This window comes from Aplysia californica, unplaced genomic scaffold (assembly GCF_000002075.1).
Source record: "Aplysia californica isolate F4 #8 unplaced genomic scaffold, AplCal3.0 scaffold00176, whole genome shotgun sequence".
Taxonomy (NCBI): domain Eukaryota; kingdom Metazoa; phylum Mollusca; class Gastropoda; order Aplysiida; family Aplysiidae; genus Aplysia; species Aplysia californica.
Window position 1 is genome coordinate 803,349 of NW_004797446.1, and position 13,888 is coordinate 817,236.

At 39.5% G+C, this 13,888-nt stretch overlaps 3 protein-coding genes across 3 annotated transcripts in view; 1 reads left to right on the forward strand and 2 right to left on the reverse strand.

Annotated features, from left to right (window-relative positions):
• Nucleotides 1–4,779, forward strand: part of LOC106011751 — a 19,181-nt gene extending 14,402 nt beyond the window's left edge. The window contains exons 4-5 of the mRNA XM_013082464.2: nt 1,885–2,097; nt 2,962–4,779. Coding sequence (XP_012937918.2) covers nt 1,885–2,097; nt 2,962–3,104 — 356 coding nt within the window. The 3' untranslated portion in view covers nt 3,105–4,779. The remainder of the gene's footprint in view (nt 1–1,884; nt 2,098–2,961) is intronic.
• Nucleotides 4,780–5,974: 1,195 nt separating this feature from the next.
• Nucleotides 5,975–7,931, reverse strand: LOC106011753. The gene has a single exon (XM_013082466.2). It carries the CDS (start codon nt 7,522–7,524, stop codon nt 6,460–6,462), a length of 1,065 nt encoding a protein of 354 aa, XP_012937920.2. The 5' UTR covers nt 7,525–7,931; the 3' UTR covers nt 5,975–6,459.
• Nucleotides 7,530–9,832, reverse strand: LOC118477133. The gene is made up of 4 exons (XM_035969740.1): nt 9,718–9,832; nt 8,944–9,141; nt 8,160–8,296; nt 7,530–7,629 (listed from the first exon to the last, which is right to left on the reverse strand). Exons 1-4 carry the CDS (start codon nt 9,730–9,732, stop codon nt 7,530–7,532), a joined length of 450 nt encoding a protein of 149 aa, XP_035825633.1. The 5' UTR covers nt 9,733–9,832.
• Nucleotides 9,833–13,888: the final 4,056 nt, after the last annotated feature.

Sequence of the window (13,888 nt, forward strand, 5' to 3'; positions counted from 1 at the left end):
TGTGTGCGTGCGTGTGTGTATGCACGCGCACGAGTGTGTGTGTGTGTATGTGTATGAGTGTGTGTGTGTGTGTGTGTGTGTGTGTGTGTGTGTGTGTGTCTGTGTGTGTGTGTGCTCTACTACTTATTTTAGCCTTACTAATACAAGGGTCCAAAGGAAAAACGGGCATATAGTTATTATTTACAAACTAGAAAATTGTGAGCGTATCAATTCTAAGCATTAGACTCGTTGCTCCATTTCTGTTTCACTGTTGATTCTGTGTTTACGTTCGATGAATAGGTGAATGAGAAGACCAACAAAAGTAATCAACGAACAGATGAACTGAAATATAGTTATGGGACCACACGCTCTACAAATTAGAATTGATACCCTCGCAGTTCCCAGTCTATCACTATGCCCATTTCCCACCAAATAGACTTTTTACTAGATCTAGTATTTGGCAATACAGATGTTAATGAATCTCGCAAATGCTGGCACGGAAGAGGAAATCGTCTTCAACTTCCCCGGAACCAGGAACGGATAAAAAGTGCAAATCATGGACAAAGGAAAAACAAAACAAAAACAACAGAACTTTGCTTGAAGAAGCCGTAAAGTTTCAAGCAACATTTCAAAATTATCAAAGGCACCTCCATGTGAATACCTACACATCCTCTCTCTTTTTCTCAGTATTTTCTTTTTCTCTAAAATGTAGCAAATTTGAGTCACACAAGTTTGGCCAGTATCCATGCTGCGCTATATAATATTTCGCTACCTTAGAATTATAAAATTCTATCTGACATTTGTTTTGAGTTACTAAAAATGTGAAGTCAGGAACTAAATGTTCTATCTGCTCTGTCAAAATCAAGGTATTATTCGAAGTCGTTATCAAGATATTTTTAAAAACTTGCTTCGAAAAACTTGACATGTTGTGAAATTCAAAACTGTTGACGTCAAATTTCTCAACACTAAGTAATGAGCATACAGAACGTTGTTATTCTGAGGTAACTATTTGCTGCAAAATCAAGGCTCGACGCCAGGCATGGTTAAGACAGAGTACAGTGTCAGGCCTCGCGGTTGAGGTTCACGGCTCGTTCGCGCGCGCGTTTGAGTGACACGATGTGTGACATCGACCTTAACTCCTAAAGGACGAAGCGGACACCATATGTCCGACCAGCAGCAGATTAATATGTTGCAGCTCAATCCGAATCATCCTACTCAAATCAGAGACATGAATTTGCATATGTCTATTTCATAGTATGCATGCTTTTGTCTGCCTCATTAAAGTTTTGGACATAAAAAAGAATTTGTAAAAATATAAAGGAATTACAAAGTTCGATGAGGTGATTTCTAATCATACTGTCATTGTTTTGCTTGCTATTATACACGCATTTATAATTGTAAAAGGTGCATGTATTTTTTAATTTATTTCAACCGTAGACTGATTCATTTTTATGTCAATCTTTTTTTAACAGCAGACCACGACAACTACGTACAAAGTCGAGTAGGAATGTGAAGAGTAAATAAAACTGTATTTAAGTATATAATTTTTACACCCCCGCCAACACTATTAAAATCAGTAAGTGGCGTCGGTCGGTAGCCTAGTGGTTAGACTTGAGATTGTGAGTTTTGGGGGTTCGAGGCTCAGCTTGGTCAGGCGCTTTCGGAGGTGGACGTAACCCCGGAGGTCCCGCCTCTTAAATAACCTAATAGTGTTGATAAGGGCGATAAACTTAAATAGTGTTGATAGGGGTGTTAAACCTAAACCATTTCACCATTTTAAAGTCAGTAAAGAAGCAGGCTGCTTCGACCCTGCCTGTGAGGGCCAACCCTGACTGAAAGGGATACAACGTCCCACCATTTTGCTGTTGTTCATCTTCTTCTTCTTATTTTTGTTTCAACTTCCAGTGGCCTCCTTCCCCGAAGACACCTGCAGCGTGCTGTGCAAGTGCAACACTGACAGGTCTGAGGTGATCTTGCCCCGCACAGAGGAGGAATTCGCGGCCTTTGCAGTGGCAGTGGCGGAGAAGACCAAGAAAGAGCTGTCTGTGCCCACTGGGAACCTGTCTGCAACCATCAGGAGGAAGGAGAGCGCCAAGGATGAGAGGCCCACGTCTACTGGTGGGTGCTGCTGTGCGATTTTGAGAATTAAACACAAAGAATTAATAGAAAAACACCCCCCCCAAAAAAACAAAACAAACAACAACAACAACAACAACAACAACAACAACACAACAAAAGACAACCCACCAACCTTCATCGCAGCTTCGATGCGTAACAGGTCACTATTCGTGCTATTCGAATACTGTGTGCATAAAGTTTTTACTTCGAAGTGCGTGGTCACTATTCCTGCTATTCGACTACCAGGAGCGATTAATTTTTTTCTTCTAATTTTGCAATAATACGAGTCTATCATAAGCATAACGCTATTCAAAATTCCCTACCCACCATACAGTTATTCTCAGTTCAGTGTGCGTTTAATATTATATTATGCTCTAATTTTACTACGGATTGACTAAATGAGACGAAGAAAATCCATCATCCAAAAAAATTGCATAGTATTCCAAAGGCTTTTCCACATTTCGAATAGCTGTGAATAGCGCAAAAATCGTGCATGTTGAAAAGAAGAAGAGAAAGAGTGAGTGAGAGAGAGAGAGAGAGAGAGAGAGAGAGAGAGAGAGAGAGAGAGAGAGAGAGAGAGGGAGAGAGAGAGAGAGAGAGAGAACATAGAAGGAGATAGATAGATAGAGAGAGAGAGAGCGAAAGAGAAAGAGAGAGAGAGAGAAACAGAAGGAGAGAGAGAGAGCGAGAGAGAGAGAGAGAGAGAGAGAGAGAGAGAGAGAGAGAGAGAGATAGAGAGAGAGACTAAGACATGCTGAGAGTTGAGACTGCTCAGTATAATCAATTTTGATAAATTGGATTAGATATCGTCTGCAACATTTAGTACGATGAGACTCGTTAACTCCAATCGTTTTCATCCAACAGGTATGGGAGGACTGGGGATAGCCATGCTAACCTTGACCTTCGGTTCCCTAATCATCCTTGACCTTGCTTCTGTGTTCGGAGAGGTGCAGAAAGTTATGGACAAGCTGCGGCCAATGATGAAAAAATCGGAAACGCTGGTTTGAATTTCAGTGAAAAACTCATCGAAGTGGTAGCTTGCCTTCAATTTCTTGTTTCAGGCTTACAACTCGCTCCTTCTAAAAAATGTTCTTTGTTTGTTTGTTTGTTTGTTTGTCTGTCGGTCTGTTTTTGTTCGTTTGTTTGTTTTCCTATTTGGTCGTTTGTATGTTTGTTTGTTTGCTTGTTTGTCCATTTAACTTGTTGGTACGTTTTGCATGCTTATTGAGTAAGTTCTTCGACTTACTATCCAATAATATGTTTGATATAACAAGTTCTCTTTCGAGGCTATAACTTTATCATGCGATGTTCTCTCTGGGCCTGAAAGACATTGCGGAATATTGAGAGTGATATTCAGTCTTGAAGGAAAGAAATTAAATTGTTCTCAAAGTTTAAGCTTAATTAGTCAAGTTCGAGCAGGCAAGAGACTTTTCTTCAAAGAAAAAGGCAAAAAATGGGGAAAAAGCTACAGAAAACCTGAAAATAGAAAAAGGTGTACAGCATTCGTACATTCTAGGGTGTTCTTTTTTACATTTCAAAATTAATCCACATAAAGAGCAAAATATCAATCTCATCATCATTTTCTTTGGCCTGGTATTATTGCTTTAACTCCCACGATACTTTCCCTTTTTTCCCTCTTTAATTGAGTGAAAACTTTCTTCGTCAATCTTTTCTTTGTAACATTCTCATAATTCAGTGAACATTGAATATTATTAGGATACTGGTTTAGCCAGTATAAAATGTCAAGGTCATCAAAAATGTTTTGGTTATTAAGTTGGAGCCAACAAGAAGCTAAAAGAGACACAGCAAAGAGCATTCAAGGCAAAACATTGATGATCTTGTGGAGCTTATTATGTTTTACTTGCAAACTAGATTGTAAGTATTGAACGATAAATTGTTTTTGCATCTTCTTTCGGACAGAATTAAATCGATGTTAAAAATAAAAACAAACATTGTATGCATACATTTAAATGTTTTGTCCGTGGTCGCATTGTGTAAATCACTTTAGTTCTTTGATTATGATGTTAGAATTGACTTTAACACATTCAGAAATTTGATTAACACTTTCTAATGATTGTTTTACAGATACAGCACAGTTGTCATTTTATCTATTTTACTAAAAGAAACATTTGTGTTTTTATTCAAACGTTTGGGTCATTTGTACAAATTTCGCTACTTTGCTCGCTCTTGTATTTGAGACATTAAAATGTACGTTACTTCAAAAACACTGTTGTCGAAGTATGAATTACGAAGAGCTCTGCGCTTATTGTTATGACATTATGATTTTTGCTTTTTCTAAAGTGGCAACTTGAGTTACGAGTGTTCATGTATATCACTGTGATAAGGGGAAGAACGAAAGAAGGAAAGGAGGGTTCACAATGAAAATAAAGAGGCACGAGGTAAGGTTAGAACAAGCGAAGATAAAGAGGACTTTCATGTTCTGTCATTCAGCATAATCTCCATGTTCTCTTTGTGCTTTTCTGTACAGCACAGCACATAATCTTTGGAATTACGCAAGTCAAAACTTTTCGGCTATCTATCATGCGAAACGGTTGTCTTGTTTTGCATCTTCTCTTTGAGCCGTAGCATTATTTATTACAAAAAAGAACATCAAAAACATTTTGGCATATTGAAAACATCTACTTTGGAAAGAAACATAAAATACATTTTATGCAAAGGTTATTCCAGTGTTACTTCCTTTTCTATACATGGTGTGTTTTGGACATGTTTCATTACTCTGTTGTTTAGAAACTATCCATGAAGGACATCATTCATCAATTTCACGCAACAAGCTAAATATTTTAATTACAGACATTTCACGAACTGACAATTAAGTATCTCAAAATGTTACAATCCACTGTTATGTAAAGCCGCCATGAAGAATCAAATCAGCGTTACAATATAATAATATGTGTGAGGTATTGCAATGACGTCAGGCGCTCGTCAGAATAATGTAATCGAAGAAATCAACTTTTTTCCTGCTCGTTGGGCATTTTCTATTTTTTAAAAATGGGTCAACAGATTTTCCCATTTAAAATTCCCATTTAGAGGCACATTTCTGTATGGATTTGACTGAAAACGTTGTAAATTTGAAGTTTCCAAGGACAACCAACCTTCGGAAGTCATCAATTAAACTTTGGTGGCCATTTTCTTGCTAATTTTTCTTATACCAGACGACCCCCATCTCCTTCAATCGGAAATATCACGACCTTTGTTCAGGATAGATAGGTATTTTCCCGTCAAAAGCAAGAAAAAAAAAGAACAAGCTTTTACACGATACCAGTAACTCCATATGTCCCGGAACTGACGAGCGCCTGAAACCACCTGTGACATTTGTGTCTCATAAATAGCTTGATGGGGGCTGAGCATGACTTGTAGAGTTACGTTGCTTTATTGTGTTGGGCGAGGAGTGACAATATTATACATGTAACATCATATTATTTTTCGCTGACGGGTTGATGTATAGTTCAAAATGTTCTGTCACACAATTTCATCATCCTGCTTTACTAAGAGTACCCGCATAACGTCGTTTAATAATATTTACATAATACATGCATATCACACTTTAGGGTATATATATAGCATCTTAAAATATAATAATTCTAATAATAATAATAATAATAATAATAATAATAATAATAATAATAGTAATAATGATAATAATAATAATAATAATAATAATAATAATAATAATAATAATAATAATAATAATAATAATAATGTATGTAGCATCATGAAATCAGGTGCTCGTTAAAACAATGAATACGAAGAAACCGCCATTTCCCTACCTATTTGGCAATTTTTATCAAGGTTTTTTTTTGCTCAACATTTTATATGTCCATTTTGAAAACACATTTCTATGTGGATTTTACTTGAAAATATTGATTAAAAAAATAATGTACGCAATTTTAAGTTTTTAAGGACACTCACGCTTTGGAAGTCATCAACCTTTGTCGGCCAATTTCTAGCGTATCTTACATCTGACACAAGGAGGCCCCCACCTCCTTCATTTGCAAATATGTCGACCTCTATTCAAGATCGAAGAGCATTGTTATCATTAAAAGCAAGACACATGAACAAGCTTTAAGATGATACAAATAACCCCATAAGCCAAAATATTTGGGAGCACTTGGTTCCACCAAGTTGTGACACATAATATATTATTACAAGACGGTTTGACGTAGGGTATCTGTAATAATATAGTGTTCAGTGTATTATCTTATTTCATCTGATCTTTTCTTATATTTTCACAAATCGTCTTGATGTAGGCTGTCAATATAAAGTCATATTATGATTTCACAATATCACCTGACGTAAGTGGCCAATATCCAATATAACGCCACATGATGTCACAAGCGCGTCTCACATATGTGTACTCATGGTCTCCACGTCTGACTCCGCGCTGGTCACGTTGAAGATATAAAGAGCACACAGTGATGCAGACGACTCCGGGCAGCCGTAGATACACACTGACGAACCCACACACTTGGCCGTGAACTCTGCGATCCATTCTTCCTCTGTGGGTCGCCCTTTCTCGCTTTTGGACCCGCCCGGCCCGTCTTCTTCGTCGTCGGACACCTGTATTTTGACCATGGCCTGGCTTTCGATTTTCACCTTACTCAATATTGGAGACCGAAGTCTAAACGTGTATGTCTGGCCCACATGAAGGTCTCGGAAGAGCGGCTCTAGAAGTAGACACTGATAGTTCTGGGTGATGGGGAAACATTTCGGGTAGGGACTGGCCACTGGTGATGATCTCATGCAGTTGACCACGAAATTTGCCACGTTGATGAACGTGGTAGTTGCGTCATCAGTGATCTCGTGATTCTGGGCAAGAAGTGACAGGGAATAGAACCCGTCTTCAGGGAATCTGGCCTTGATATGTACCACACCCTCAGCATACTGAGTGAGGGTGGACAAATTATTAAACATCCCGCCGTTAGTCTTATTTGAGTCGTCTCCCTTGTCTGTTACAGCTGGCGCCAAAACAGACTTTGTCCTGGTGAATTTATAGATTGGTAACTTCACGTAAAGCTCTCCACTTCTGCACGCCAGCACGTCGAATTTGTAAATTCGTCTGGAAAACCCGAAATCTATCGCCAGGGAGTTTGGACCCCACACGCCAAAATGTTGGGGGAAGGGAGAGAACTGATCTTCCACCTCGTCCGCGGTAATGAAGTAATCCACAAGCAAATGAAAGGAGCGGTCAGTTGAGAATTTGAGCTTACCGTAAACGCTCAACTTGTAGTTGCCGCGGTTCTCTGGTTTCACGAACGCTCTGTACTCGCTGTCTCCCTTCCTCGTGCATAAAGTGCTGTGTTTGCATTCCTGGGAGGAAGATTTCTCTCGTAACACGGTAGCGAAGTCACTCAGTTCCGGGCACTTGAAGGCAAAACGCTCACCCCTGTCCGAGTTAACGAAATTCATTAGGTTTATCTCTGGGATTGCTGCAAGAGAAGGAACGACAGCAAAGCAGCGTCAGTCATCCCATGCATCTTATTGTGTTTCTTTGAGCAAAGAGAAGAATATCGACTGAACTATAGAAAAGCGAGAGTTGAGAAAAAGCATTAAAGTCAGACCAAGACAGCAGAGGGAAAGAAAAGAAGTAGAATTTACCTGTGACGCTCTCTAAAAACTCGTTGCTGCTCCAAACAGTGTCTCAAATTTCACAAAGGTCTACCAGACATAAAAGAAAATGTGTTCTTTTGCTGTATATCTTTTAGACAAAAAGTGAAGCTAATGTAAATTATGTTAATAGAAAGTGTGGAAAATGGTGATGCCTTTAAGCTGCTTACTTTCCAGCAATGCCACTGAAATAGAAAACGTGTGTGTGTGGGTGTTCGTCAACGCCAAGTAAATAAAACCTATTAACTTTTTAAAACAAATTAAAAAAAAAAGAATTAGATAAAACAGGGAAGGATTTTAAGAAAAATGAATAGGAGCAGTAAAAATTATGCTAGTACTAATGTCACTATGGTTCCTCAGCAATTATCACAGGATAATTTTATGGCATGATAGTAGAAATGGGCAATGCCAAAAAAAAAAAAAGTAGGAAAACATACTTATTCACTGTGACGTGTGCATGAGCGTGTGAGGAGAGCTCAAGTCCTGATTCCAAGGCGACAATTGACGTCATTGCTTGTTGGCAGAACTGGCCGAATTTTAAAGGGTTTTCAAGCATTTGCAAACCTTCTTTGACCTGATAAAAATAACAAGAAACGAAAAAAAAATGTTCACATTCACGGAACACATTTTAACGAATTCCTATAGAAGGGTATTTCATAGGTTAAAATATATTACTGATATTACTGTTTGTTACTGTTAAAACTATATTGTTTTGAATTTGGTGGAAAGAAGTAAATACAACGTGCAACCTATAATATAATATTTCTTACGTCTGCAATCTGGTAAAAGTGAACTTGGACACCCCCACCTCTCACCCGAACCATCTTCCATCCGGAACTATGGTGAACTAAACACATTCACAGATCCGGGTGACTGTGGGAGGCATAGTGTAGTTGGTGCTATATCTTACGAAAAGAGAAATCAGCTGATTGAGATAACTGATTATCGCAAAACATTCGGGGTTATACAGTCGAAATTGTTCAAAACAGCCGACCATTCTAGATAACAAAAAGACAGGTGGACATATTGGACAGTGTCATGGCAACGTTTTCTTTTTTTAAGCAAAAGTTAGGGAGGGAGTGGTAAGAGGTATCGTTTCAACAGGATATTGCCTTAGGTCGATGGCCGCCTGAGCAGGTTCGTCTGTATACCAACTTTGCTTTTGCCCGCAATCCACACACACACACACACACACACACACACACACACACACACACACACCTCAAGACTGGTCGAACTGCAGCCGTTGGCGGGAGAAGACTTCACGTCTGTGCCTTCCTGGGACATTGCCAGGGGAAAGTGGGTTATGATGAAATGTTCTGGGTCGGGGAGGAAAAAAAACTCTCTCAGCCGGGCCTGTTTGTCCTCCAGGTCGAAGAAGCCAGTGCCGCATGCGCAGTCTACCAACCGCCATTGCTCCTGGTGAACATAACGAACAAAACTCACGATGAGACTATGTGAAATTGATTCTTCACAGACTTTCACTTGTTAAACTGAACAAACTTCAGGAACTGCAAGAAGCTGGATGTTGGCTTCGGTGGAAAGGCACTTTACACGAATTTCCCATTTGGCTCGGTCCTTTCGGAGATGGACGTTAAACTCGGTGGTCCCGCCTCTTAACTAACCTAACAGTGTTGATAGGGGCGTTAAACCTTTACTACTTCATTTCATCTCATTTCATTTCAAGAAACTGAATTGCTTTAGGTCTAGTTGTGTTTTGAGTTTAGGACATATTATTCAGTCCACGACTGGCAGAAAGGTTAAATAACATTAACACCTATCTATTATACTAGTACATTGTGATTATTATACCAATCTGAAGTCTGTGTGTGTGTGTGTGTGTATGTATGTATGTATGTATGTATGTATGTATGTATGTATGTATGTATGTATGTATGTGTGTGTGTGTGTGTGTGTGTGTGTGTGTGTGTGTGTGTGTGTGTGTGTGTGTGTGTGTGTGTGTGTGTGTGTGTAAAAGACAGAATCAGGGCTCACCTGCACAAGCACCATGCTCCACACATGGTTGGGACGGGCCTTGTGTTTCAGTAGAGACGTCGGCTCTTTGCTAGTCGTCCTTAGGACCCCGTGTATCAACACGCAGGGGATGCTGATACGCCTATTAGAGTCAAAACAAATCAATAATTTGAATGAGTTATTGAATTCAACAAGTAATTAACTATTACAAATTGAACAGCACAATCCTTTTAGTACTCTATTTACTTGTCAATCCTTCAAAACACCTACAGTCCATTCAAAGGTAATTCGTAAATATGTTTCTCCAACACACCCACGTATTCGGTAGTTTATTCGTCTGTCTAGCATGCATATGTCAATCAACCTATCGAAGCATCTTTGTCTCTGAGAGGAGAGAAGGAACAAACCATACCAGAACACTTACCAACCACCCATAAACATACATTAGAAGAATTATAATACGAGAGAAAAATGTCAAAAAGCTATAACGCACACCTGTATATAAGACAATCACATGTACAAACCGCTACTTACCATTTCCTCCCATGTATATTTTTAGAACCTTATGACGTCCATATTTCTCTTTTTTGTGAACGTTACTCTCTTGTAACACTTCTAATCTTGGGCGCTTATATTATTTTGACTAATTGTGTTGCAACTCTTACTCAAACTAAAGACTGAAACAAAATGGCACTGTGGAAGACGGTCACCAGTCTAATGCAGCCACTGTTCTCCTCGACGATGAGCAGCCGTCTTAGACAGTTCCCACTCTGTACCCACTGACAGAAGTACTGTGCACTCATTGATAAAAGTACTGTGTACTCACTGACAGAAGTAAAGTGTACTCTCTGACAAAAGTAGTACTGTGTTATCACTGACAGGCGTACTATGTACTCACAGACAGAAGAACAAAATGTACTATGTACTCATTTTGTACTCATTGACAGAAGTACTGTGTGCTCACTGGGAGAAGCACTATGTATTAGTACTGTGTACTCACTGAAAAAAGTAGTGAGTACTCACTAACAGGAGTATTATGTATTCACTGATAGAAGTACTGTATACTGTGTACTCACTAAAAGAAGTAATATGTACTCACGGACAGAAATACTGTGTACTGTGCACTCACTGATTGAAGTACTGTGTACTCACTGTGTACTAATTGTGTACTCACTGACAGAAGTACTGTGTACTCACTGACAGAAGTACTATGTACTCACTGACAGAAGTGGTGAAAGAGGAGATTGATCTCCGACAAGGACGATCTGCGAGTGGTCAGCACAGCCTCAGGGTCAAAGCTGGACATCTCCTGGGTGCTCAGACGGGTGTTGTTGTACCTGAGCAAGTAACAGCCAGAAACTGTTATTAACTGAAGAGTAAATACTCACAAAATCACAACGGTAAAGGAGACGGATCTACCTCATTTTATGCCCCTTTAACATCGGCAGACTGAAATGAACATTCTAACATCTAACAGAAAGTGCAGTAAGAAAGAAATACAGATAATCGTTGACTGCTGACCTAAAATAGTAACCTCAAAATTTCTAGAGATAAATACTAATAACATTTATTCTATTGTACACGATTGGGCTATGTTAACACATGAAAAAAATATACAACCGGGACAATTTAGGTCAATCAGGGCGAAAAGAGATGACAAAATAAAACAAATTTCCCCCTAAGATGTGTTAAGCCCAAATTTGTAAATTCTTTTTTTTTTCTGTTTGTTTTACTTTAAAATTACAGAATCTAAGCATCGGCTCCCTGTGCTTAAGAAATATTTTGATGAAATTCAAATTCTAAACGTTGCAGAAAGCAAGAAAAGATGAATAATGTAGGTATGTTAAAAACTATAAATATCATTGTTTTTACACTCTCCTAAAAATGTTGCTTTCTCGGCCCAGTACTTTTACTTTGAACAGAATGCCGATGGAATGATAACATGCCGTTCTTTGATATACAAGCGTCAGACTTTCTTTTGTAAAGGACAGGTGCTCAATTAGCTCAGTTGGTATCATGGTGGACTACGGAGTGGATGGCCCTTGTTCGAATCCCAAACTGGGTATTCTTGAACTTGAGTCGTTTTGTGGAGTTTTCAAGGCTCCCGTCCCAACTAGCATGGATCTAACGGAGACGGATGTTAAATTCGGAGGTGAAGCCTCTCAAATAACCAAATAATGTTGATAGGGAAGTTAAAGCCATGCACTTTATTCTTTTTTCTGTAGAGGGCAGAGGGCTTCACTGAAAGAGCATACAAGCGGGTGGTTGGTGGGTCCTCTGATGTGGTTTGCACCTTTTCCTATCATTAATCTATCGTCCTTATCTCTCCTCCTTCTTTTTTGTGCTTGTTACTCTCTTGAGTTACCTTTTACCTTTATCGGTACTTATATGACCTTATTGTGTTGCAAATGCCGTTAAACGCTTACTAAAACAAAACTAAAGAGCGTACACGCACTCACTTGACGTGTAGCGTGATCCACATGTAGAGAATGCGAACTGTGTTGAGCGTGGTGGTACAGGAAGACATCAGGTAGGTCACCAGACGGTCAATGCTAGTGGACATCTCACGGGGAGTCTGGTCCATAAACGGGGGGGGGGGGAGGTGGGGTGAGGGAATTAAGGGTGTTAGGGAGGCAGTGAGGGCAGGGGGGCAGGTAGTGGCGTTAGTGGGGAGCCCGGGGAGGAGGGAATGAGGTGGGAAGCAAGAGGAGAGAAGGAGGATTGGGTTTGAGCAGGGGAGCGTGTGGTTGGGGAGGGGGGGGGGGGTGCACATAATAATAATATAATAAATAAATAGCAAGCAGTATAATAATGTTTTCCTGTGATGACTGTCAACAGATGTGAAATTGCCAGAGTGCATTCGTGACAACTAGTACCACAAAAAAAAAACTTCGAAGAGCTTGAGAGTGGATTTCTTTATTGAATCAGAAAAAAACTGTATAAACCGTGAAATTTTGCCATTTGCAGTTAAATTCATAAAGTTGTCAAGGTTCGAATTAATTATTCAAAATAAAAAATGTCAAAACCAGTGCAAATCAAGTAACATAAAAACAACAACATTAATTATGTCCGTTTAAGAACACATTTCTGTGCCAAGGTTTGGGAAATAAAACGTTCATGAAACGCACCAAAAAAGTAAATTTGCAATTTCCAAAGACACTCCAGTCTGGAAGTCACGGGACTTTTGGCGGCTATGTCCTCGCTAAGTAAACGTCTTGCACCAGACAACCCCCACCTCCTTGAATCAGAAAAATATTGACTTCTGTTCAAGATAGGGTGTTATTTTTTCACCAAAAGCAAAAACAGAAGAACAGGCTTAAAGATTATACCAATAACGATATAATATGCTCTAAAATTGACGAGCACCTAATTTCACTAATGTGTCACAAATTTTTCAAAGAGCAGCTAAATCCGTTCTCATCAGTAATTGATTTACTCAGTCACCCACAGGTTCGAGCGTCAGCCCGGTCCGAAGCTGTGTCCTTGGGAAAGGCACTTAACATGAATATCCCGTTTGGCTGTCTTTTCCGAGATGGACGTTAACCTCAGAGGTTCAGCCTCTTAAATAGCCTGCCTAATTGTGTTGATAGGGGCGTGAAGCCTATACCATTTTACCATTTAATTTCACCATGTCACTCACATTCTTAGCGTGCTCGTCAATCATTTGAAACACCCGGGGACTGGGGATCAGCTCGCTCTTCTTCGTCAAGTGTCTTAGCAGTTCTCTGGACTTCTCTTGAGGTGTTGTTGCAGAGATACAGGACGCAGATTGCGACTTATCTAGTGCCTCTTTCTCTGAAATAATTTTTTTAATGTTGTAGCGATAGTACAGATAGAGACAGAAAGATACAGAGAAAGGGGGTAAAGAATGAAGGGAGAGAGGAAGGGAGAGAGGGAGGGAGGGAGGGAGAGAGAGAGAGAGAGAGAGAGAGATAGATAGATAGATAGATAGATAGATAGATAGATAGATAGAGAGAGAGAGAGAGAGAGAGAGAAAGAAAAAGAGACAGAGACAGAGAGAGACAGAGAGAGAGAGAGAAAGAGAGAGAGAGAGAGAGGTAGGGGGGGGGCAGATGGAGAGAAACGTATTGGGGTTACAAGATCAGCCTAAATAAACAGACAGATAGATAGATAGACAGATAGATAGATAGATAGATAGATAGATAGATAGATAGATAGATAGATAGATAGA